The sequence below is a fragment of the Sprattus sprattus genome (genome assembly GCF_963457725.1).
Source record: "Sprattus sprattus genome assembly, chromosome: 3".
NCBI classification, from domain to species: domain Eukaryota; kingdom Metazoa; phylum Chordata; class Actinopteri; order Clupeiformes; family Clupeidae; genus Sprattus; species Sprattus sprattus.
This window is the reverse complement of record NC_137922.1, coordinates 24516373-24543883: the sequence shown is the minus strand read 5'-3', so window position 1 is coordinate 24543883 and position 27511 is coordinate 24516373. Positions and strand designations below refer to the sequence as shown.

General features: G+C 44.9%; 1 protein-coding gene across 1 annotated transcript in view; it reads right to left on the bottom strand.

The window, feature by feature from the left end:
• Positions 1-26587, bottom strand: part of LOC308361796 (CLIP-associating protein 1-B-like) — a 75924-nt gene extending 49337 nt beyond the window's left edge. Inside the window, exons 1-8 of the mRNA XM_080834237.1 lie at positions 26488-26587; positions 24595-25131; positions 6397-6475; positions 5875-5978; positions 5457-5548; positions 5264-5339; positions 4746-4843; positions 3822-3886 (exon numbers count right to left, since the gene is read on the bottom strand). Coding sequence (XP_080690363.1) covers positions 3822-3886; positions 4746-4843; positions 5264-5339; positions 5457-5548; positions 5875-5978; positions 6397-6475; positions 24595-24786 — 706 coding nt within the window. The 5' untranslated portion in view covers positions 24787-25131; positions 26488-26587. The remainder of the gene's footprint in view (positions 1-3821; positions 3887-4745; positions 4844-5263; positions 5340-5456; positions 5549-5874; positions 5979-6396; positions 6476-24594; positions 25132-26487) is intronic.
• Positions 26588-27511: the final 924 nt, after the last annotated feature.

The window sequence follows — 27511 nt, the reverse complement described above, 5'->3', positions numbered from 1 at the left end:
CAGTTCTCCCTCCCCTGTCTCTGTCTCTTTCACTCTCTTTCTGGGTCGCCTGTGAATCCCAGCTGGGCTTCAGCATGGAGAGGGAGTTTCCACTTTTCTGGGTGTTTGGTATTCAGGTGCTGTTGGGGAATGAGGGGGGATCTTTGAAGTGTGTGTGTGTGTGTGTGTGTGTGTGTGTGTGTGTGTGTGTGTGTGTGTGTGTGTGTGGTGTGTGTGTGTGGTGTGTGTGTGTGTGTGTGGTGTGTGTGGTGTGTGTGTGTGTGGTGTGTGTGGTGTGTGTGGTGTGTGTGGTGTGTGTGTGTGTGTTACTGCCTTTCCAAGGAGCAGTAAAAAAAAAAAAAAAAAAAAGGTGCTGCTGACAGCAAGAGATTATCGACCTCCAACTCTTTTGTCCAGTGAGAGATGTGGGGATAATGAGATAAAAGACAGAGAGGGGGGGAGAAAGAAAGAAAGAGAGAGAGGGGGAAAGGAGAGGAATAGAGAGAAGAGAGCAGGGATAAGACTGGGATAAGAGGAGGATAGGGGCATAATCACTCTCTTCTAAGGGGTACAGTACACACACAGAACAGTCTGAAACTATACCCCACTCACATAGCCTTTGGGAGCCTGATATCACTTTTACATTTCAAGCCAACAGCCTCATGAATAAATCAGATAAACGAAAAGGAAATAAAAAGCCAAACTATTGATTGAAAGGTGGTGGTGCCCTGAGGACTAATTGGGAGGGGAGGGGAAAAGTGGTCTAAGTAGATTAAAGGACCTTTTTTATGGAAAGGAAAAGCACATGACTGAGATAAACATACCTTTCAGGTCCCTCTCAAGAGACAACGGGTCTCAGAGGAGGGAGATAGAGAGAGAGAGAGAGAGAGAGATAGAGAAAGAGAGAGAGAAAGGAAGAGATAGAGACATAGACAGAGAGAGAGACAGAGAGAGAGATAGAGAAAGGAAGAGATAGAGACACAGACAGAAAGAGGGAGAGAGACAGAGAGAGAGAGAAAGAGAGATAGACAGAGATAGATAGAGTAAGAGAAAGAAAGAGAAAGAATGACAGAGAGAGAGAAACAAAAAAAGAAAGAAGGAAAAGACAGAGATACAGAGGAACTGAAGAAGAAAGAGACCTAGTTCCAATATCCACGCGTCACAACTGGCTCAATATAGCAGCCCATGGCTTACCCGTCCCACTGTTGCTCACGTCTCAGAGTGTGTTTAATGGTGCCCACCTACAGGAACTCCTGAGCTGGGAGCAGTTAAACAGACACTGATGAAGGATCCCACCGGACCCGCGTCAGAGTGGAGACAGAAGGCACGTACAACAGCATCGAGCTGATGGGGACACATTCAGTGACGCAAACACTCACACTCACACCCACACTGGCTCTGTGATCAAGTAAAGTACTAAGGCAGAAGAGGGGCGAAACGCATCAAAACAAAAACAAAAGAGTCTACAAAGTATACTTTACAGTACACGAATCTCAAGACAGGAAGAATACTTTACACAAACCTCAAGACAGGAAGTATACTTTACAGTCCACACACCTCAAGAGAGGAAGTATACTTTACACAAACCTCAAGACAGGGACTCAAAAGAGGTGATTGCTGCACACTGTCGTCACATGGCCGTCTTAGACCTATAGTTTTCACTCTTAATCCTAGTCTGAGGGACCTACAGCTTTCACTCTTAATCCTAATCTAAGGGACGGCAGCAGCTCTGATGCTCAACCTCACCTCCCTTATTACCTGATCAAACTGCCCAGAAAACGAGCTCAGTTATTAGCTTCATTTTAAATGGGATTAGAGCTGAACCCAGGGTCACACACATGACGCTACCAACGAGCCACTGAAACATCGAACACACACGAACACACGAACACACGAACACACACACACACACACACACACCTGACGCTACCAACGTGCCACTGAAACATCGAACACACACACACACACACGCACACACACACACACACACACACACACACACACTGCCTGATCATATGAATGGTGACAGCACCAAGGTATGATCAGGCCAATGATCAAGTAGACATTATGTTATTTTAAACAAACCAATGATTACACAGTGACTGGGAATGAAGAGCTCACTTAGGTCGACAGTGTACTGCACACACACACACACACACACACACGCACACACGCACACACGCACACACGCACACACACACACACACACCAGTTTCCAAGTAGGGTCAAACTTCTGTGAGAAGAAGAAAAAAAAGAAAAAATGGAAAAACAGCATGGCCTGATTTCCGTGAAAAGGAGTGTGTCCAAGCCCGTCGCTCGAGTGTGCTCTGAATGCTGAATCCCCTCGCCCACACACACACTCCTCTGTTCCAGCTCACACCAATCAATGGCAGAGGCCATCTCTGCTGCACAAAAATCTAAAAGTGTGTGTGTGTGTGTGTGTGTGTGTGTGTGTGTGTGTGTGTGTGTGTAGGTTTATGGAGGTTTCAGGTTTTCAGGAGCTTTACTGTTTCCCACTCTTTCAGAGCAAGTATCTTGCAGAAAGAACGTCTTGAGAAACAATAAAATCAACGACAACAACTAGGTCTGGCTGTCCTCTACACTTTACCTGAATCCACCAATCACAATCCAAAATATGGCTCTCAAGTATTTCCATAATTGATACAAATTCTGTGACATTTACGGGTACGGGTACACACACACACTCGCAAACACACACACACACACACACACACACACACACAAGAACCACACACACACAAACACATCAAGAACAACACACACACAGGCACACACACACCTTCAGGCAGGGTGCCAGCTTCACACAGGGGGTACAGTCAGAGCCCTGTGTAAATCCATTGCAGCTCTGCTCCTGAATCCCAATCAGAAAGCTGCCTGGAAACCCCCTGAAACAGTGGGACACTACAGACAGGAGCTCCACATTTTAACGCCCTCTTCAGGCAGCAGTCACCAATCAGCAGCCATTCCCCAGTGATTGACGGGTATACAAGCAACTGCCCACCAATCAGCAGCCATTCCCCAGTGTTTGACAGGTATACAGGCAACTGCCACCAATCAGCAGCCATTCCCCAGTGATTGACGGGTATACAGGCAACTGCCCAACAATCAGCAACCCTTTCCCTGTGATTGACGGGTATACAGGCAACTGCCTACCAATCAGCAGGCATTTCCCTGTGATTGACAGGTATAGAGAAACAGCACAACATTGGACTTTAAATGCACAGGAGATTCCTGAGATTCCATCAACACTTATATTCCAATCAGTTACTGCAGGTTAGCTGCTGCAGATGCTCCTGATTGGACCACTGGTGCTATGCATATTCCACAGCACAACCAGGAAGAGGAGAGCTGCAGGCTTTGGGTCTTCCCTGTGTGAGGAAACAACCCCACACACACCTGCGCCTTTTTTCCCTCTGCTGTGGGGCAGGGAGGTAGTGCCCAACCAGGGGCAAATGCAGATGGCTACACCAGCTCAGGTCTGCTCCTCTCCAGGTGCAAGACAACACACCTGGGGTAAACGCAGCCTTTAAAAAGCCCACACAGAGTTCTACCTGCCTACTGATCGCAAACAGCCTGTGACACAGACAAGCATTGACCATTTTAATCAAGCTGCAAAAGTAGTCTACACGAATAAATGGAGCACTAAGAACAGACATATTTCACACTGCAAAGGTAGTCTACATTTAACGCTGCAATGAATCTCACCAAGCAACTCACCCAAAACACAACATGCACACACACACACACACACACACACACACACACACACACACACACACACAGTCAGGAAACGGTGAGAGGAGAGGAGTCAAAGTACTCACCAGCGGAGAGAATCATGTTTCCCGATCTTTGGACTTCGTCAAATTTGCTAAAAATTACATTCAAGCTGCAAAGAAACCAGAGAGGGAGGAGAGACAGAGAGAGTGAGTCAGAGAGAGAGGGGGTGTGGGATAGTGTGTGTGAGTGAGTGAGTGAGTGTGTGTGTGTGTGTGTGTGTGTGTGTGTGTTAGTTGTGTTTGTCTGTGTGTGTGTAAAGCTAAATTTTTTGTAATTGTTTTCTGGCTGAAATGTAATTTCTTAGCAGATGCAATAACTTGTGCTCTGAGCTTTCACCAAATGTTCTCCCTTACGGACTCCTGTAAGCCTTGTTTACAAAAAAACAACCTCCCAGAGACAGACTGCGCTGCTCAGCTACATATTTCACTCGACCTTTAAAAGTTCACTCCAGGGTGGATTTGCTGGTTTGTGTATGGACTTCAGCAGTGAATGGTCCACCTATGCTGTTACGCGCTAAAAGGTTTATATTGAGCTTGTGTGAGCTTGTGTGTGTGTGTGTGTGTGTGTGTGAGAGAGCAGTGAATAACGCTAAGCACTTAAATGGTCCACAAAGAGGTTTTGCAGATTAGGTTTGTTAGCGTTAGCATCATCGCCTGCTGCATGAGAGACATGTGTTAGCTAATGGTGCTAGCAGAGACATGTGTTAGCTAATGGTGCTAGCAGAGACATGTGTTAGCTAATGGTGCTAGCAGAGACATGTGTTAGCTAATGGTGCTAGCAGAGACATGTGTTAGCTAATGGTGCTAGCAGAGACATGTGTTAGCTAATGGTGCTAGCAGAGACATGTGTTAGCTAATGGTGCTAGCAGAGACATGTGTTAGCTAATGGTGCTAGCAGAGACATGTGTTAGCTAATGGTGCTAGCAGAGACATGTGTTAGCTTATGGTGCTAGCGGCGGAGCAGCCTACCGGGACTGAGGAAGGCCCTTCTTGCCTAGGTCCATGCGCACCTTTTCCCCCACGTGCCTGTAGATCTCCACCAAGCAGTTCATGGCCCCGTCACGAACCTGCAGGAAACAGAACCACTAGTGTTACTATCTGTGACGTTTAATTGTGTACTGTGCAGGGTTACTTTACATTCATGCAGCTACTTGGTGTGGAATCTCAACACTGACAGCACATTTATACATTTCCCATCCCTTCTGGAATACAAAATATTTATTTACTTGTTTAAATTTCCAACAGCATTGCATTATAACACGGAAATATCAAATATTTATTGTTCCTGGGTTTAGGACATTTTATCTTTTCTTTATTTTACCTTTTGCAACCAATTGGCACACAAGCTGCAATACTTTCAACCACCACCAGGGGTCTCCTGAGCGTGGTGGTTGAAAGTATTGCAACTTGTGTATTGCAGCTTAAAATTGCAGCTTAAAATTGCTGCCACGCAGAATATAACATTCTTAACAAGACACTGCCCGTACCTGACTTGTTGGATCTCCTAACAGGTTACATATGTGAGGTACAATTTTGCTGAGAGTGAGGCCCTGGGCTCCATATCTGAAAGAAGAAATTAAAAACGAGAACTTTACAGTGAACAAAAATGCTTCCAATATTGCCACAGCAACAGCCCACATGACAAGTCCAAAGTTGAAGAAGACGGTTTGATTTACTTACACACTTAGAGTGGCAATAAGGCAGAGGCAAACTCCTTCCCTGGTTCTGTTGTTTTTATGCTTGAATCCGCCCAGCATGCGATCCCATACATACTTCAGAATTACACAAACACAAAACACAGAGTTACAAACATAGAAATAAAATTGAATTGAGTTCTCCATGTCAGTGGAGTGCTTTACTCCGAGATCACTCCTCTGAGAGAAGGTGTGTTGGCTGACCTACCAGACTAGGCCTTCACTTCTCTTCCAGACCTTAGACCAGAGCGGTCTGTGTGTGTGTGTGTGTGTGTGTGTGTGTGTGTGTGTGTGTGTGTGTGTGTGTGTGTGTGTGTGTGTCTATCCTCTGTGGCAGTCAGTGTGTGAGTGCAGGTGTGTGTGTGTGTGTGACTGGGCAGGTGTGTATCCTCCAGAGATAGTACCTGCGGGGTGGTGGCCTGGTCCATGATCTTGAGCAGCAGAGTTTGGTCCTGGTCCCTCACCTGGTCCTTGGCGTCCCCTAAGCGGTCTATCAGACTGGGCAGGACTGGTGGAGCAGACAGAGAGGGGATTAGTGTGTGTGTGTGTGTGTGTGTGTGTGTGTGTGTGTGTGTGTGTGTGTGTGTGTGTGTGTGTGTGTGTGTGTGTGTGTGTGTGTGTGTGTGTGTGTGTGTGTGTGTGTGTGTGTGTGTGTGTGTGTGTGTGTGTGTATCTATTCTCTGTGGCGGTCAGTGTGTGAGTGCAGGTGTGTGTGGTGTGTGTGACTGGGCAGGACTAGCGGAGCAGACAGAGAGAGGATTAACAGGAGACAGAGTGGGTGCCATCTTCTAATACAGTCAACAACAAGGGCTTCCTGCCAGACACACACTAACTTACTTACTTACTTACTTATGCAATCAAAGTTTACGTTACCGGACATTGATGGGAAAATGGGAGCCAGTTATTTATAAAAGCAGTGAACTTACTCGTTCCTATCTGTGTTCGGAAGCGATCCTGCAATCTGGTAACTAAGGCTGACAACAGGTCCATCCCCAGCAGTGCCACCTTAGAAAGGAACAAATTAAAATGTAAATAAATAATAATATATAGTAGATATAATATAATTTATTGACTATGATATGTCAAGAAATTAGAACACAATTCCAAATCCTCACAAGATATCAAAAGAAAAAGGAGAACATTGTATGAAGTAGCAGTTGAAGCAGAGTGGCTCCCTATGGAAACTGAAGGTTGCAAAGGATTATGGGTAATGTGGTCAGAAGTGTATTTCTCTTCAGTTTTCTCTGTAAGGGGGCTAAGTGGACTGACCAAAAGTGGTGAAACATAATTAAAACCAAATGATCTAACAATTGTCATGCTTAAACAGGACATCCTAAAAATCACCCACCATTAGGTAGTAGGGTACTGAAAACGAACAGGTCTCCTGCCCCCCCTACCAGCTTCAACCTTCCTTGTCTTGGGGTGTCTTGGGCTATTCAATGAACGTCTAGTGAGAATATCCTGCTAACACCATTAACCAACACATCAAGCATCACCTGAGCGTAAGCTTAGGCTATGGTGCAATTTTTGGAACCCCCTCTCGCTTGTGAAACAGTAAGAAATGGCGGAAGCAAAGCGCCATCTACTTGTCAGTAACGTAATGACAAGTTGGACACCTTCACAGACTGTCCAGCAGGGGGCCAACTCTACAGAAAGGAACCACGTGTATTCATTGCAGACACATTGTCAGCTGTGAATTAACAAGGTCCAAGTGCACTTTTGAGAAAAACACGATTGACAATCCATTTTAAGAAAACGTTCTTATTTCATATTGTTTTAATAAATAATACAATGATACCTTATTGTTGTGCATATTTTCATCCATGTAATATTATCTAGTGCCAAAAATATAATTTGTGAACAGGTCAGATAGACCTTGTTAATTCTCCGTTGACAATAGGTATAGGTTAAATTTCTGCCACCATAGGCAATCTCACAGCACAACACGTCCTAGTGTCTCTGTGTCACTCTGACACACGTCATATAAGAGGTCATATTTGGGTGCACGCTGAAAAACAGAAAGAGCTTCATTCACATTGCATCTCCCCCTGTTTACAATTTTCATCAATGCACCACAAAGACACTGAATGCACACACCTGCCATGTATCTCCATCTGGCAGAGAGGTTACAGTAACATCCACCTCCTCTCTTCTCCCATCCACCTCCTCTCTTCTCCCATCTCTCTCTCTCTCTCTCTCTCTCTCTCTCTCTCTCTCTCTCTCTCTCTTCTCTCTCTCTCTCCTCTCTCTCTCTCTCTCTCTCTCTCTCTCTCTCTCTCTCTCTCTCTCTCTCTCTCTCTCTCTCTCTCTCTCTCTCTCTCTCTCTCTCTCTCTCTCTTCTCTCTCTCTCTCTCTCTCTCTCTCTCTCTCTCTCTCTCTCTCTCTCTCTCTCTCTCTCTCTCTCTCTCTCTCTCTCTCTCTCTCTCTCTCTCTCTCGAACTGAGTGGACGTGTTTTTGGTGAGCTCCTGAGCGAGTGAGTGGAGCGCGTTGAGTGTGAGTGCGACAGGTTTGCCGTCTGTGGCGTTCTAACTCTTCTTACTTTGTTTGCGTGTTTGTATTGTGTCCATTTGTGTATATATGCTTTAGTTTTGACCATTAGGTGGTCTGCTTATTTTGTGTCTTTGGCTGTTTTTCCCGGAGGTGCTGACCGGCTTACCGGTGCGTGGTATCTCGGGGAACAATGGACTTTGAATATTTAACCCGCCGACATGGCGTTAAAATTGAATCTTTAAAGTTTAGCATTGAGGATGTAAGTCTAGCTATGGGGAAGATAGTAGGCTACGAAAATGTAGTTTCTGCTTCGAAAATGAACCAGGCAATTGTTTTATTTTTGAGCTCAATCGATAAGGCCCACGAGGTCACTAAACATGGCATTACTATTGGGGGCGAATTTACGCCCGTTCTTCCTCTCAGTAGTCCTGCGAGGAAAATCACACTGTCTAATGTCCCTCCCTTTATTAAAGACGAGGTTATTGCACGCGAGTTATCTCGATTTGGAAAGGTAGTTTCCCCTATTAGGAAAATTTACCTGGGGTGCAAGTCATCCCTGGTTAAGCACATGGTGTCTTTTAGAAGGCAGGTTTACATGGTACTGAAAAATGGACAGGCTGACCTCGAACTTAGTTTCAAGTTTAAAGTAGAGGGTTTTGATTATGTGGTGTTTGCTACGTCAACTTCGATGATGAAGTGTTACAGGTGTGGGGGATTAGGGCACCTGGCGAGAGCCTGTCCGGAAAAAGGGGAGGAAACTGCAGGAACCCCTGCTGACTCTCCCGCTTCGGATCCACCTGCACCTGATTGCCTTTTGACCGACGTCCCTTTGGCTGGCCCTGTCGTGTCGGACCGCCCAGCGCCTCCGGCTGGTGAGCCGGCGGCGGGTGGGTCTGTTGCGGCGGAGCCTGTCGTTACGGAACCTGTGGTGTATGACCGGCCTTTGAAGGAGGCTGCTGTGACAGTTGGCGAGGTGGCTGAGCTCTTTTCCCTTGACTCAGTCACAGAACTTTCTGGTCCTCGCGAGGAAAAGACTGGTATAGCAGTGTCGGATGTGGTAGCAGCGATGGAAACGGAGAGACGTTTCAAAGAACCAGCTTTGAAGAGGAAATTGGTGGATCAGGCAGAGGTTAACAGTGATGAAAATAAAGATGAGTCTGTGGGGTCTGACGGGTCAGTGGTGAGTTTTCCAGTGTATTACAAAGCGACGGAGATCCGTCGCTTTCTGCATAACACCAAAGGTGAAAAAAACGTTGACATTGGTTTTTTTTTTCCAAAGCGGTCTCGGTTGATTAATGATGTTGCCTGTTATATAAGAGAGGGTGCCTTTGATGAGGAGGAGGTTGCACGCCTCCGCATGTATTTAACTGCAAAAGGAGTGGTCAAATGAAATGTTGTTAAATTCAGAATTAGTATTGATTTTCCTTTCTGTTGTGCTTGTGTTGTTTTCTTTACTGTGGTGTGTGTATAGGTGGTGGTGAAAGGATCTGTTTGGTAACTTGTAACTGTTGCACAATAAAAAGTTTGTTCAAAATCAAAATCAAATCTCTCTCTCTCTCTCTCTCTCTCTCTCTCTCTCTCTCTCTCTCTCTCTCTCTCTCTCTCTCTCTCTCTCTCTCTCTCTCTCTCGCTCTCGATGTCAGCCACACACACACACACACACACACACACACACACACACACACACACACACACACACACACACACACACACACACACACACACACACACACACACACACACACACACACACACACACACACAACTGCACATGTTTAATGATAGTGTGTCATTCCACGCCAGAGACCACTGCTTATACACAGGAGTACGATAGCAACATTGGGATCAGCCGAGAGAGAGAGAGAAAGAGAGAGAGAGAGAGAGAGAAAGAGAGAGAGACAGAGAGAAAGAGAGAGAGAGCTAACTGGGTCGTGGCATGGATCTGGCCCAATGCTGCCAGCTATAGAGAACTCTGGCTGGGCAGCAGATAAAATAAGTGCTATTCTGGCCAGCGGTGGGTCTCCTGTGTGTGTGTGTGTGTGTGTGTGTGTGTGTGTGTGTGTGTGTGTGTGTGTGTGTGTGTGGAATAACCACTGTCCCAAGCAGCTGTGGAACACGGGCATGTGTATGTGTGTTTGAGTGCGTGCGTGTAAAATAAACGTTGTCCTGGGCAGCTGTGGGACGTGTGTGTGTGTGTGTGTGTGTGTGTGTGTGTGTAAAATAAGCGCTGTCCCAGGCAGCTGTGGGACTCCTGTCCTCATTACTGCAGTGGGCCGATCGCTCTCGCAGGAAGAGCTCCGGGGTTTCCAGGCCAACCGCAGCTGCAGCGTGCCCATTGGCTGACGGAGGCTCGGCTGTTTGGGGCTCTGCAGGGACCGCCGCCACAGACAGCTGACACCGAAGCCGCGGGGATGGGAGAGGAGCGCTAACCTTCACCCATCCACGCGCTCTACAAATCAGACGGGCAGCCAAGGCCGCGGCACAACCTGAAGCTCAGAGGCTCAGCAGAGGAGAAGAGAAGAGGAGCCCCAACAGTAAGTCTCATGACGGAGTAAAAAGCAGCAACCTTTTCCTAGCAAAGTACTTTAGACTTCAATAAACATTAAATACTTCACGTGGTAACGGAAAAAAGAAAAAATGAGTGAGAGGAACTATTTGAGACTATGGAACACAGTTTACAGGAAGTGCTTTTACGAATCAGTGAATTTGGCCTGGTGACAGGACAACCTGAGGGTTCATGGAGTGTAAACAAAGTAGAAACTCTTACCGAGCCAAAACTTCACAGATTAGTGACAAGATTTGGAGGAGGAGCCTGAGCCTATGGGCCACATTTTAAAGTCCTTTACAGGTAGTGGATGACTGCTTTCTGTGGTTGCATGAATGATGACGAAACAATAAGAGGACATTTTAAAGCTCTTCACAGGTAGTGGATGACTGCTATCTGTGGTCACATGAATGATGACGAAACAATAAGGGGACATTTTTAAGCTCTTCACAGGTAGTGGATGAATGCTATCTGTGGACGCATGATGACTCAGGGGCAGATCTGGACCTGATCCAGGCAACTCCATTAGTTCACTGAACAGACACTTTTAGCCAGAGCAACAGTACCGCGCACAGACACAGACACACACACACACACTGGGTTGTGAACCTGTGACGTAACGTCAAAAAGTGGTGAAACATAATTAAAACCAAATGATCTAACAATTGTCATGCTTAAACAGGACATCCTAAAAATCACCCACCATTAGGTAGTAGGGTACTGAAAACGAACAGGTCTCCTGCCCCCCCTACCAGCTTCAACCTTCCTTGTCTTGGGGTGTCTTGGGCTATTCAATGAACGTCTAGTGAGAATATCCTGCTAACACCATTAACCAACACATCAAGCATCACCTGAGCGTAAGCTTAGGCTATGGTGCAATTTTTGGAACCCCCTCTCGCTTGTGAAACAATAAAAAATGGAAAAAAAAATGAAACAAAGCGCCATCTACTGGTCAGTAACGTGACGTACGTGACGTAACGCTACGTTCAGCTACCGGAGACTTCCGTCCCACATCCATCTGCCATTCTAGTTGTACGGATGAGTGTGTTTAAACACAGCTGCAGGCAAGTGTGTGTGCCTTTCCTCAGCTAGGACCTTTAAAGCTCTTTGATCTGTCTTTCACAGTCCGTGGGCGTGCTTCTGTCTCTCTGTGCGTGCATATACATACGTGTGTGTGTGTGTGTGTGTGTGTGTGTGTGTGTGTGTGTGTGTGTGTGTGTGTCTGTCTGTTTCTTCAAACTTGGCTGACAGATCTCATTCGGCTTCATTAGCGCTCAACCTCTTATTTCCACAAGCAGACAAATGTGAACCAGGAGGAGTTTACAGAAGAGAGGGGTGGAGGGAGGGAGAGAGAGAGAAGAGAGAAAGAGAAGAGAGAAAGAAAGAGAAGAGGGGAAAGCAGGGATATAGAGAAGAGAGAAAGAAAGAGAAGAGGGGAAAGCAGGGAGAGAGAGAAGAGATAAAGAAAGAGAAGAGGGGAAAGCAGGGAGAGAGAGAGAAGAGTGAAAGAAAGAGAAGAGGGGAAAGCAGGGAGAGAGGGAAGAGTAAAAGAAAGAGAAGAGGGGAAAGCAGGGAGAGAGGGAAGAGAGAAAGAAAGAGAAGAGGGGAAAGGAGGGAGAGAGAGAAGAGAGAAAGAAAGAGAAGAGGGGAAAGCAGGGAGAGAGAGAGAAGAGAGCAACTCGTTGGTAAAACCAACATCTTTGAAAAAGACTCAGGAACTAAATATAACAGCAGTCTCCCCATCTGCAAAAACTGATTACAGATGCCCTGTGAAAGTGCCACTCAGTCCAGGAAGTAAAGATGGAGATGTCTAGCCTGGCAGACTGTGCCCCAACTCAGCCGAAAAACACGGCCTGCACTTTTCCCAAAGAGCAGGAAGAGGAAGGAAAGGATGATGAGTTGATTCTTTAATCCTTCTGTTGGGGAACCATCCCCTCACACAAGAACTGAATGTTCTGTTGGGGCACTATCCCCTCACACAAGAACTGAATGTTCTGTTGGGGAACCATCCCCTCACACAAGAACCAGATGTTCTGTTGGGGCACTTTCCCCTCACACAAGAACCAGATGTTCTGGCTGGCCTGTGGTTCTGCCATGGTCTGCAGTGGGTATCCAATACGACGCTTTAGAACCAGAGCCTGGTGATTAGAAATTCAATGGGTCCCTCCCAGTGGGTCCCACCCCTCCCCCAGTCAAGCTTCCCTGCAGTCATGATGGAAAAGGCTTTCCCCTTACTGTGTGTGCAAGCCTCCGCCTGCGGTGCTAAGGCCTGGCCTCAATGTAGCACACACACACACACTCACAGACACACACACACACACACACACACACACACAGTCAAGAGGGTGGTGAGAACCTGGTGGATAACGGGCAGAGCAGTGAGGACTGTCAAAATTGCTCAAAAATGACATTCGAATGTTCGTTTGGAAAAAAATCACGAATTCGAACTATTCGAATATCTGGTTGCCTATTTTACGCAGTTGCCGTCAATACATCAATAATGCGACAAAACCATGGTTCAAATTAGTGGGATATATATGAGTAACTGCTCAAATTACACTCGACAGCAGGTAGCAGAATTACAATCCATGTTTGATATCTTGTAACGTTACCAGTATGTCAGTACGCAACTCTATTACCATTTCAATAAAGCTAACGTTAGGAAATAGCTTACGTCTGAATAATATTTCGTGCTGTAGGGTAAACGTACCTATTAAGCCCACCAAATCTGCTTTTCAGACATTACTAATATATACCGCCTAAATTTAAGTTTGAACATTTTAGTTAAAATGATAGTATAATGTCTCATTTGAACTGTCAATAATTAATTTATACCAATTTTCAATGTTTATATTGTTTAATTTGTCAAAATATGTCAAAAGTCTTTATGTACCCTTTAAGCCCATGGATGTTCCAAATAAGGCCACTTCATGATTTGTTGATAAATACAAATATATATTAAAAAGTACTAACAATCCAAACCACAAACTTGTTCTATTGAAATGTGTAGTCTCTTAGCTCTCAATAGCTATTTTCATTTTGTCTCTACTCCTTTCCTTTGGCCTGCAAATGACATTTGAAATAGGCGTGATTATGTGTGATCAGCCTTTTCAACACAGAAAAAGCTCAACTTACAACATGTCTTCTTGGGAATGTAGCCAAAAAACTATTCATGAACAAAATCAAAATTAGAATGGAAATGTATCTTCAATACTTCATCTTTCAATATGTGTTGCCATTTTGTCTCTATCTCTATCCTACATTGTACTGTTGGCATTTACAACTGGCCAAAATTTCTGGTCCAGACAGCTGGTTGAAAGTGCAGTTGTTTTTATCTAGATATCTGAAGACCTAATGACTGAAAGAAAGACAGTTTCCTGGTTCAATAGTAATATTCTAAGGTTAATAAATGAGTCAATTTCAGTAATTAGGTGAGGTCAAAGTTAGGGATGCACCGATCCGCTTTTTTCACCTCGATACCGATACCCAGGGCCGGATTAAGACATTTTGAGGACTGGGGCTAATTACCAGGATGAGGCCCCTATATCGCCCCGGCACACAAACCCACGCCAGGTGCACTGTCACATCAGTGTTTTAAAGTCCACAGAACCACTCTATAAATATGATTAAGCCAAGGATAAAATGTATGTATGTAGTAGACTACACTGTAGACAATAATAAACCAATAATGCAAATGTATACATATTTCCATTCATTCAAAAGCAAAAACAAGGCTAAATAGCCAGGGAATGAAATAACGAATTGATTAAGCATATGCCTATTAGTGAAGCAACAGCTTGGCTCCGCGCCCACGTTTCTATGCGAGAGCACCGACGTGCGGTCAGGGGAGGCAGAGCTTCACCTGTCATCATTAAAGTAAAAAAAACAAATAACGATCAAAGGAAATATTTTCTACTGGTCTGTGATATAAATGTATTTTCTGCATGATTCCAATCATTTCGAGCAGTTTTATAATCAAAATCGCTGAATTTGCGCATGTCCTGTTCAAACAGACAGGAGACAGCAAGACGATGAGGCAACGACGAGCTGTGCTTCATCTCAGATTGCGCAATACCTCACAAACTGGACTGAGTGTAGAACCTATTTAGTCCTGCTGATCTGACAAAAAACCTCAGTGAAAACCTCTACACTAATATTTGACCATGACTGCGAAAATGGAAGATTCTATAGCTAAGCTAAAACATTTCACTTAGCTATGTCTAACTGGCTTGCACATAATATCTGCAGCGATATGCGTGAGGATAAGAACTCATACATCTTCAATTGCTGAAAGAATTTACGTTTTATTAGGCCTATTTAGATGGAACCAGGAAGCCTGGCTTGTTACCTGCATCATCGTATTTGAAAGCGCGTTATTACAAGCGTTTATCCCTGTCTTAATGATGTGGTGCGAACCAAAGCAAAGTTTAGAAATGTGAATTAATCTTCTTCAGTCTTACTTTGCACTTGAGGGCTTTTGCGATTAGAAGGTCACGGTCCACGGACCAGTCTTTTGGCCCCCCTCTCGTGCTTTCTTTGACCGGACATTTTCGCGCATTATAATTTGTTTCACTCTGAATGTTTCTAATGTTATGCGCGGTGCGGTGCCGTTGACTCACTCGACATCGGGCGACCTGAGGCCCCCCTGGTGGCGAGGCCCGGGGCTGCAGCCCGGTCAGCCCATTCGTTAGACACGGCCCTGCCGATACCGATATCTGAGGTTTAGTATCGGCCGATACCGATCCGATACCGATATAAAAAAAACAGCGCGAAAGTATGGTAACTGTGTGTATGTGTGTGACCACACGTGCGAGAGGGAGAAAAGAGGAGTGCATGACATGAGATCTCATTTGCTACTTAACATCATGTCTAGTCATCACTATCAATTCATAACATAGGATAAAAATAATCACAAATAATGTACTTTCTAACTAGGGCTAGTGTTCATATTAGTTAGCAATCATATATCCGCTAGCGTCAACTTTTACGTTACATTGTAGAGGCTCAGCATGGTGACCTGTTAATGCATTTGCTGGTTCTACTCTGTTAAAAGACCCACAATTGCCAAAACTGTATTCTTTATCTCTCTTTAATGTGCATTCATCAATTTCCATTACATGACGATGCATGTGATCGTACACATGTGTGTGCCTGCAATGAGAATGGGGACTGCACTGAATTACTTTAGCATGAGTTATTGCTACACGATAACAATTACACAACTAACATTACTCGATATATATAATTGTGGACATTACACTAGGCAACATGAATCTCATTCATAGCTCATCCAGTCAAAATCTTAACAGGATGAACCAATCTTTATTACAGCGAATCAACATCAGAACATAACTAAATCTCCGCTTAGCATGCTAATCACTACTAATAGCAACCTGCACTCATAATACTCTACCTATCACAGTCGTAACTTCATGAAACCCCTTACATTCATTATGTACGCACACAATGCCTCACATACATGTCGAACAATGATGATTTAAGCATTGGAAATGTATAAGGCACAACTACTTTGCCACTGATGGGCGACGAACTGAACTTGTCACTATTCACGAACTTAACTGAGCACACAGCGTTGCTAGGCAACGTCACTATCAACAGATAGTTTTTCATACACGTTAACGTGCAGGAAGGCTTTTGATGGCTGTTCTCTGGATTGTCCGCCATCGCGCCACCCTAAATCTTTGAATGTGCGTGTTTCAATATAATAACAGTCCGTTTAAAACAATGATACCGGAGCATGATATGAATTAAACAAAGCCTCGATGTAAATACATAAAATAAACATTAAAAAAAAAAAAAAAAGGTTTTTTTTTTTTTTTTTTTTTTTAAATATGGATCGGCCCATTGTCACCGATACCCGATCTAGACATGTCTTCAATATCGGTACCGATACCGATACAAATATCGGATCGGTGCATCCCTAGTCAAAGTTAGCCAAGAAAATGGTTAAAAAGTCAAAAGGGAGAAAATCTCCATTGAAACACAGCCAAGTGGGCTTAATGGGAGAACATCTCCATTGAAACACAGCCAAGTGGGCTTAATGGGAGCAGGTGGGCTTAAAGGGAACATCAGTGAATATCTGGTTAAAAGTCAGAATATTTTATTCTACACACATGACATTAAAGAAACAACTACATGCCATTAATCTATATATGCTGCACTAACATAACATGAAAATAATTAATTAATCATGCATTTAAGTAATTAGCTATACTCATTTACATCCGCTGTAAATGGTGTGATTTTTTTGCTAGTGTTCCCTTTAAGCCCACTTGGTAAAAGTGTTTAATAAAAAATAAATAAAGATAAATACACACATATATTATCAATTTAATAGTATAATAATATATTCTGCATATAAAAAAGTAAACTTTACATGCTTATCATGCTTTATGCCATTGCAATGAACAATGCTATGCAGCAACTGTATTGATGCAGCATGTGAGCGGTTTGCTAGTATGCCAATATGCATATTTTCACTTAAATAATTCTAATTCTAGTAAAATTCTAACATATGTTTTATTTAAAGCACTAATCTCTTAATTTTTGATAACAAATGAGTGCTGACCAAAAGAAGGAGCAGAAATACGTCAGAAATGTTCTTTTTTCATAGCATCAAAATACATGAAGTGTTTTTGTGTCTTCTCCTGGGAGCAGCAGGCACATGTCGCACATGTGCTTTGATAACTCAAGATCGACACATCTGATTGGCTTACAATAAAAAGTATAGTTTATGTAACAAGCAGCTTCATTGGAAGAACCATGAACCAGCAAAAATGGTGATGTAGTTTTTTTTTTATTTGACTCAGAAGTCACAAGTGGGCTTATATGGTGGTACCCTAACAGTTACAACACAGGTATATGGTACGTTTACCCTAACAGTTAGCCGTTGGCTAAACAGCGAGTCAAGTACACAACAGGTTCCAAATCACGAGTGAGCTGTTTACTACACTGTGCTCCTAACTACAGCAAAGGTAGCATTTGTCAGTTCGTAAGTTATCAAAATGTAAGTTGCGGACAAATTTGAATAACTTGTGACATGAAACCGTCCACAAATACATAAGTTACACCAACACACGCATCTTCACGCAAACAGACAGAGGCTCATTCACGAAGCAGATAGGCGCTTGTACCGCGGGAGTGTTTTTTCACATTCGAATATTAATTTTCACCTTCGAATTCGCGTTTTTGGATACTATTCAAACTCGAATTCGAACTTCGAATATTCGTTGACAGGCCTGCACTGATTTATGCTGTACTCATCTCATCTCATCTCTCTCCTCTCCCTCTCAGTGCATGATTTCCAAGGAAGGTGGGTCGTGAGCAACATCTCAAATTGTGTGAGCAGGACAGAGTCTCTGCCAGCCATCCAGTCTAGATAGGCCCACTGTTTACCAGCTTAATTTAGCCAGGCTGTAGCACTGCTTCCCTTTACACACACACACACACACACACACACACACAGAGGTATCATCTTTAGGCAGGATTCATCATCCCTTAAGGCTTCTAGTTGGCGTCTGATTAGCTGCTCCAGATAAGAGCACTGGTGTTTTTATTTCCTCATCACTGCACGGTCACTGGAGCATCATCATGTACCTGCAGCTGTCAGTCAAGAAGCAGCCCACTGACCCCTAAGCCTGGTGAGGTCACAGGTCGCCTGGGACGCATAGCATTCAGGAAGTGGCGTTTCCATTTCAGTTTCCTACTGCCAGAGGCAATGGCCCGACAACAAAGAGGAGTGAGGCCAGAGCTGAATAGACTTTTTCCGGGTCTAAGGAATTCCAGACAATTGGAATCTGGAGCACTGAGAGAGAGAGGTTCCCCCATGGCTCACCCATGTTTCCTCAGACAAAACACACACACACACACCAGCTGTGTTGACGGAAGAGTGGCCGCTAGGAGTGTGTCCTCAGACGGACTACTTATGGATATGGGATCTCAGCCCTGATGTTGGATGAGTGAGTGAGAGCTCATGGCATAGCACTATCGATTTTTTTTGGGCTATACAGAGAAACCACCCACTTGCAGGCGGCCCCGACTTCCACCTCTGAATCAGCGTTCACCATGACTCATCATGATGTTGCCCCACCAGCGTTCACCATGACTCATCATGATGTTGCCCCATCACCCCCACCGCTGAGAGTGACCTACAGATCTGTGTTGAACCGTCACACAGCCAGCCAAGCACACCACAGACAATATAACACAGAGAGCTCCAGGAACAGATTAGTTTTCAGTAGATTCTAACTACCGTCTTTGTCGTGGTTCTCATTCAAATCTGCCCTTCTGCGCTGTATTCCGTCTCCCAGCTCATCTATGGCTTCTGTTATTGTAGAGCCATTGTAGAGCTAATCAAACAGGACCTTGTTATTGTAGAGCCAATCAAACAGGACCTTGGTTATTGTAGAGCCAATCAAACAGGCCTTGGTTATTGTAGAGCCAATCAAACAGGACCTTGGTTATTGTAGAGCCAATCAAACAGGACCTTGGTTATTGTAGAGCCAATCAAACAGGACCTTGGTTATTGTAGAGCCAATCAAACAGGACCTTGGTAATTGTAGAGCCAATCAAACAGGACCTTGGTTAATGTAGAGCCAATCAAGCAGGACCGTGCCCAGTCTCTTTTACTCCCTTGGGGCCATCAGTGAAGGACGCATGATTTATTCATGGTCTGGCCTGATTAATCTCCGAGGACAGAATCTCCCACGGGCAGGACCAGCTGTCTATGTGCCCGTCAGATGACCCACCTGGGCACAGGCCAGCGGGAGGACTCCGGTGATTTAGCACCATAGTAATACCTAGGCCGTCGAAATAGTACCATAGAATATCATAAAAATACCATAGACAGTGAACACCATAGAAATACCACGAACAGGGAATACCACAGAAATACGATAGACAGTAAATGCCATAGTTGTGTTCGTGTGACTCGTTTGCCCAACTCCGCCGTGATCAGGCCAGTTGCTTGTGAGTGTCTTGACCTCAGGACATCAGTACATGTTAGTGTTGAATGAGGTCACAAAACACAGCTCCTCAATGTCCACAAAGACCCCCATTGCAGAGAGCTGCCTGAAGATGCTTGTTGCTATGGACAGCATCCAACACTGCCACCAGCATCATTTCACTGGTCTTCCAAAGTTGAAGCATCCTTCTCTCAATATCAAATATCGTTTTTTAACAAAACAGTAAGATAGAGTTCCTGTCATTTGCTATTGTATTTCCAAGATCAGCACTGAAAGACTGCTAATCCTGCTGCTGCTGCAGAAAGCTCCACGCAGGATGTGCAGGTATGGGTTTCCACTGGCCGAGAAAAACAGGTTGAGAATGTGCTGGAGGATACAGGCTAAGTGAGCAATAATGGGAACAGGAAAAGTCAGGGGGTATTAGCTACACACACACACACACAGTACACAACACACATACACAGCACACTAACACACGCACAGCACGTACACACACACACTTGAACAACACAACGCATGCACAGTACCACACACACACACACACACACACACACACACACACACACACACACACACACACACACACACACACACACACTCTGTGCCTATTTACCACTGCTTCTGTCCTAGCGTTACAGAAACACTCCCACAGTGAGTTATTGTAACAGTGAGTTATTATAAAGCAGGTCAGACTGAAGTGACATACAGTGCCATAAAGCAGGCCAGACTGAAGTGACATACAGTGCCATAAAGCAGGCCAGACTGAAGTGACATGTGTGCCATGAAGCAAGTCAGACTGCAGTGACATGTGTGCCATGAAGCAGGTCAGACTGAAGTGACATGTGTGCATTGGGCAGAGCCTGCTCTCCTGCTTCACTTGATGTGTGTGTTGTCAGAAGGAGGCTCCGCTCGGCTCGGCTGGTGGCATTAATGTTTTAAGAGCCCTGGATGGGAGGCAGGGTGGCGTAGGTTCCTAACAGAGGAGTCATGGCAAGGGCACACGCCAACAAGGGCGCCTCAATGTCACAGACGGGACCACGGCGGGCGCAGAATGAATTTACAACCTCCCCGCCCGGGAGGTCTCACCGTCCTCGCTGCAAACGCAGCCGAAGGTCTGTTGGCGGACGTGCGTCTGTGTACGCCATTTGCTCCTCCAAGGTGAAATGTGTTGCCTTGGCCGCTCGTTCGTCTCCTTGCACTCTGCCAAGAGAGCTGGGTGAGGGGGAGAGCGACGGCAATCACTTGACGAAGCCCATGCATGAGCAGAGGAGGCAGGCAGTCACTCACTCACGCTAACAAACTAGCGCTACAGTGAATTACCTGAATATTTCATGAGCTCTCATGAAAATGATGCAGTGGGCCATCACAGGCTGAACATGAGTACAGTGCAGTGCAGGAACGAGATCTTGCCTTCATGTACACATCATACAGAGGGGCGACTGCATGTTGCTTTCTTTGGGGGGGAGGGGGGGTGCCGGTTCGTTGGCATGTAGTTTTACAAGCATAAAAGGTATGCAGTTTCAGAGGTATTAACAGGTATGCAGTTTCAGAGGTATTACCAGGTATGTAGTTTCAGAGGTATTAACAGGAATGTAGTTTCAGAAGTGTTAACAGGTATGTAGTTTTACAAGCATTAACAGGTATATGTACAGGTGTTTTCACAAAGCCCACTACATCAACAGAAGTGCCAACTTCCTACCTAACCCAATTGCAACTAAGTCTAAGACAAGGGCTCTCTCTCAATCTCAATGACCACAAGAAACACCTAATGCGCTTCATGCGGTTGCCAAGGCAACACGCAGCTAGCAGGTTACTAATGAAGCGGTGTTGTGGAAGGCATCATTTATAGCTAAGCTAGGACAGCAAAGCGAAGGAACACCACGTTAACACTGCGGCAATAATCTCCTAGCACACACACACACAGCTGCAATCCCCAGTCGCTGAGAGGTCACGCTCACATGACGGCCCCGTCAGCACAGCTTAAGATGGATCTGTGTGTGCGTGCGTGTGTCTGCAAGCGCGTGTGTTTTAAGGAGTGGGTCTTAGGAATTCTATTAGCCGATTAGAACCGTTTTTTTGCCTGGTGACATTTATTGAAATAAAAAATAAAAAACTTGTCCAGTAATAATGATATAAAAAGTAGGCCAACCCTAAACAGGACATTTGTCAGGACAGAGAAACAGCCCATCAACAGCCTACAGCACTTTTCCCCCCAAAAAGGGTGTGGCTTCCCCTGAAGTGATGACTGAATCAGCAGCCACACCCCTGATTGATGCCCAGCGCACACACACATGTAGGAGCAGGGATGACGGCGCTCCACTGTTATGGCGGGTTACCTTTTGTAACAGCATGCAAAGTGCCTGTTCAGGAGTTCATCAAGCTGCACCCTGATTGGACTACACTGGCTGCACCCTGATTGGACTACCCTGATTGGACTACACTGACTGGACCCTGATTGGACTTCACTGATTGGACTACACTGATCTGCACCCTGATTGGACTACACTGATTGGACTACACTGGCTGCACCCTGATTGGACTACACTGATTGGACAACACTGGCTGCACCCTGATTGGACTACCCTGATTGGACTACACTGACTGGACTACACTGACTGGACTACACTGACTGGACTACACTGACTGGACTACACTGGCTGAAATGGCCCGTGTCCTGCCCTTGTGCTGCCCGTGTGAAGCGTGCCTGCAGAAGGGCGAGGGGGCTTATTTCTGCAGAACTGAATTAAGTCCGGCTGCAAGCTCGTCTGGAGGAGCAGAGTGATGTGGCTTGTGCCCATTGCCAGAGCGTCAGAGACACATTGAACACATCTGATGTCAAGACGGCAGCAGAGGACTCTAATGCAATAAACGAGAAAACAAAATGTTACCTGGTAGCCTATAGGCTTTATTTGATGCCATGTAGGCCGAGATTTTCGTTTAAAAACAGGCAACAGATGTTTCGTAAAAGCCTACAATATGTTAGCAGCTAATGTTGAGGTTTTACTCAATCATTACTATTCATATTGCCAAACCCTTACTGTTCAGTAAATAGTCAAATTGATTTTGGGTTGTTATCATTCTTTCGTCAACATCAGTGGTTGAAACCTCGATGTGTCTATTTGTCTATGTGTTTACGTGTGTGTGTGTGTGTGTGTGTGTGTGTGTGTGTGAGTGTGGTGTGTTTACGTGTGTGTGTGTGTGTGTGTCTATGTGTTTGGTGTGGTGCAGCTTGAAACACACACACACACACACACACACACACACACACACAGTCAGATCCTGAAAGGGGGCTGCAAACCCTCTCCTTATTCAGCACACACCACTCAGGATGTCTTTCACTAGTGTGCGTGTGTGTGTGTGTGTGTGTGTGTCTCATTCTCCTAACTTGACTAATTAGGTCGACAGTTAAGGCGCTCACCATCCCACACTCTCACAGATATGGGGAAGACACATCAAGTGTTGACATGTTAGTGTTGGACTTGACTATTCATCAGCCCACTTTTGAACCCATCCGGATCAATACACTGACAGAGGACTGCAGAGTACCCTACCCCAGACAGACACAATGGTATCTGCATTTAAAAAGGCTGTTAGGTTGCTCCTCCTGCCAGATAACTGATATTCCAGCCCGGTTCGTTCTTTCAAAAAAACAGAGCACAGTAGGAAATGAGAGACAACTGTAAAACTACTGCCGTCAGCCCTATAAAGCTCGCCTCGAGGATCTGGTATGAGCGCAAAGCCCCAGCCTGGCAAGCAAACAATTAATTACCCTTTTGCAACAGCTCCCTTTCGACAGGAGCAATCAAAAGCTGACGCACAGCAAGACAGACACTGGTTGGGTCTTACACTCCGCCAGGCCAAGGATAACATGACGGAACAGGAGAGATGCGAGCCAGAGAGAGGCACATCTTTCCAATGCATTTTCCAGGCCATCCCTTTCTCTTTTTTCCACCCCCTCCATCTCCTTTGGAATACTTTCCATGGTAACTCATTACATAAAAAAACCCTGCAGGCTTGCACTAGAGCACACAGCTAAGGTCGCTAGCGTGCTACTGAGAACTGGGATTCTTCACAGGCCAAGATACCGCAAATGTTTGTCTCTGTGTCTGTGTGCCTGTGTGTCTGTGTGTCTGTCTATGTGTGTGTATGTCTGTCCGTCTGTGTGTCCGTCTGTGTGCCCGTCTGTGTGCCCGTCTGTGTGCCCGTCTGTGTGCCCGTCTGTGTGCCCGTCTGTGTGTCCGTCTGTGTGTCCGTCTGTGTGTCCGTCTGTGTGCCCGTCTGTGTGCCCGTCTGTGTGCCCGTCTGTGTGCCCGTCTGTGTGTCCGTCTGTGTGTCCGTCTGTGTGTCCGTCTGTGTGTCCGTCTGTGTGCCCGTCTGTGTGCCCGTCTGTGTGTCCATCTGTCTGTCTGTCTGTCTGTCTGTCTTTCTCCCCTTCACAATCCCAGCTCATTTGTTTCCAGTGATGGAATGGGCCAACAAACAGACGTAAACAACACACCCTCTGAAGGAGAGGCTTTAGCCCTTCAAGGGGAAGGCCTGCTCCCAATTTCCAAAATGACTGCCTTCTTAATTTGCCAACTTTATAACAGCCTCCCAAATTTCAGAACCACTACTTAAGGCAGAGGGTGCCGCAATCACCACTAAAACCTTCCTGGTTTTCCTGTGACGAAAGCAGTCGTGTTTATCATCCCCTTTTTCCAGTCCAGTGCCGCCCATGTGTGAGAATGTGACTAGTAGTGGGACGACAGGAAACTCGACTCCCTGGCGCTTAACACTTCACACAGGAGTGCGCCAGGGACAGGGTTAGGGTTAGGGTCATTTACATGAGCTGTCATCATATAACCTCAGCGGAGGACCGAAGAAACATGGCATCACCTTTACAAACCTGACAGGCAGAGGAGTCATTCCATTTCAATGACACACCAGAAATACAGTCTGGGGATACGGCTAAACCCAGCATGTCTTCACGCGTTTCCTCACACTGACTCAGGCTGACAACTGCTGAACAACAACATACCCAGAGGCTCTGTCTTTCTTGGAAACAATTACCCAAAATCAAGACTGCAATACAAATATTAAAAGTTTGTAGATAGCACATTCTCACCTTGAAATTGCTGGAATTGACCCAGGTTGAGGCAATACTATCCACCATTCTGTCCAGCAAAGTCTGATCCTGTTCCAGGTCTTGAGATCTCTGCCTGTCCAAGATGTAGTCTATAATATCCTGGCCGACCTGTAATCGCCGACCTAGGTCCTTCTGCATCACCTGGGACACACATTGCTCCATATTCTCCATGGTGGGTCCAAGTCAGCAGCCCAACAGTTCAAGGCAATGAGCAAAAAAAACTAAAACTAAAAAGACAGAAAATTAAACGCTGAGTATGGCCAAAGGCGGCCAAAAAGGTTGTATGGCAAACAGTCTGCCCAACCCTGGCTGGGTAGGCAAGAGGCTACAGAGCGGAGACACAGTTCTGGAAATGGGGATCCTGCACATCAGATGAGGATGTTGACTGAAGCTTCCTGATGTTCAGATTAGTGCCAAAGCCCTGCAGATTGAGTGGCAGAGGAGACATCTGCAGGACCAGGTAGGGGCGAAGGAGAGGCCTCTTCAGTTGTTGTGCATCTCTGCATTGGTGGATTCCTAAACATCAAGACAAGCAGTGATTAGACATCACATGAAACAACAACATGACATGAACACTTCACTTGTACGTACATAAACCTCCTCATTTAAACCTTGCTATTATGACCACAACCTTGACAAACAAGACACTTTAAATCTGATACAACTGTCTTCACTGATCAAGTTGCAGTACACGTCAATATATTGTTGTATTGTTGTAGAAGACTTTCGACCTTAGCAAGAATTGTTGACCCTGATGGCCATATACTTCATATTCATGAATGTAATCTCTAACGTACATGATGTACAATGTAACGAGATCATTCGTTCATTTGATCTCAACTCGACAAAGTAACTGGCTAACTGGTTAACTTGGTATGGCGCTCTAACACAGGCTGTTTAGCTACACCTTTGGTGATAAAACCTTTCACAATCACAACCATTAACCACGACAGTCATGCAATGCTACTAAATACAGTCATACACACAACTGAACATGCATCTGCTTCCAGTAGATACATTATTAAGAACGTTGTTCAGCTGTAAGTACCAGCGAAGTGTACCATAATTACTTATAGCTAGCGTTAGCTAAGGTACCAAAGGGGTCCTGCAATAAATCAGGGGCTAGCTAAACAGCTAGGTACCATTAGCCTAGCAAAAGTAGGCCTGCTATGCTGCTTCCACTATTTACAAACGCAACCAGATTGCTTCGCTGTAGCCATAGCCAGTGAACTGTGAGTAGCTGTGGCTAACGTTGCATGATTAGCTGACTTATAAATACAATGTAACGTTAATCTGCATCACCCAACGTCGCTAGATAGCTAGCTAGCCTATTACTGGTCAGTCCGTCACTTTACCGCGTCTTTAATGAAGAGGTTCAGCAATGCTGTCTAGGTATTACAGTTCAGCTTCATAAATGCACCGTGCATTATCTGAAAAACATTTTCGAGTCATGTAACGTTAGCTAGAATAACGTACAAGAATGCTATCGTGGACTGACAATGGTAGCTAAGCGGCTAAGTTAGCCAATAAACGGATAGCGCAAATGGATTGCTTCTAGGGCTCTTAAATTTGACCGCTAATATGAGAATGCGCCAACGGTTTGGTTATGTTAACTGGCCAAGCTGATTGGTCATCCATAATGATAAAGTCAAAACATCTAAATGTTACAATAACTTAGTTTAGCGGCTAACTTTAATAAACATTTCAAAATAAACAAAGCAGAGCAGAAGAAACTATTTAGTTGACTACAGAACTTCAAACAAGCTATCGAATACAACTTAACCTATAAAGACAAGTTAGGGTTATAATTTGTAGTTGAACCGGTGATTTCCAAATCCATATACATGACAAATCAGCATTAAGGCTACTTGCCTTGTAACTGCCTATGTGCATCAGCCGAAATTAATATCGAGCGGGCTTGTTGAATTTCCAACACTTCTGCGTACGGCTCGCAACTCTTCTCCGCCCCAAATGTTGCGTGTTGGGAACATCAAAGGTCTGCCGCGCAGGCGCTTACTGTCGAGTTGGGTTTAGTGGATGGAGTGTTGAGCTACAATGTATTCTGAAAGTGCTCGTGGTCGTTCTTATCTCTAGATAAATTAACCTCTTTTTTTTACGAAATTCAACAATGTAATGCCATACTACTGTGATTACAGAAAAGCTTTGTTACATTGTCAAGTGTTATGTTTTTGAATGGGAAATGTTTTTAATCCTGTAGTTCTCTGGGAATAAAGCCATTTGTTGCTTTAACTTTGACTTCTTGCAACAACGCAAATAATAGCCATTCATTTTGCACCAAATTAAAAAAAAAAAAAATTATTTACTGGCATGAACGTTGAACCAGCGTTTTCATTGCTTTACTGTTGGACACAATTCTGCTCCCTCTGATCAGCCTCTTCTTGTAAAAAGTATGGGTCAACAGCGTCCTCTACTGGTTGATCAGAAGAGTCTAAAAACTAGATTCTTTGCGTCAGTTTCAAATTGTATTGATGCTGAAAGCCTGAGGTGATTATAAAGAACAGTCTCATTATAGCTTTTACATGATATACATTTGTAACCCAAAGTTATTTGTCGTTTGAAAAAGTAGGGGAAAAAATGCAATGTACTTCAGTACTCATGTATACTCCTGAATCTTAAATTAATTGTATTCAAGTATTCATGGTAGGACTAAAACTAACTTGCAAATTGCATCATTAAGTGACTCAAAATGTTGTAAATATGCAAGCTGTCATACAAAACGAAAAGAAAACACCCAGCTCATGTTTGTTAGGAGGTCCCCGGGGTTGATCTGCAGAAAAGGAGGGGGGTTGTGACTTTGTGGCTCATTTGAATTAAGTCTGCTCAGCGACTCTCAGGTTCGTGTGGTGTGACACTGGATAGGAGTGTGACGCAGCAT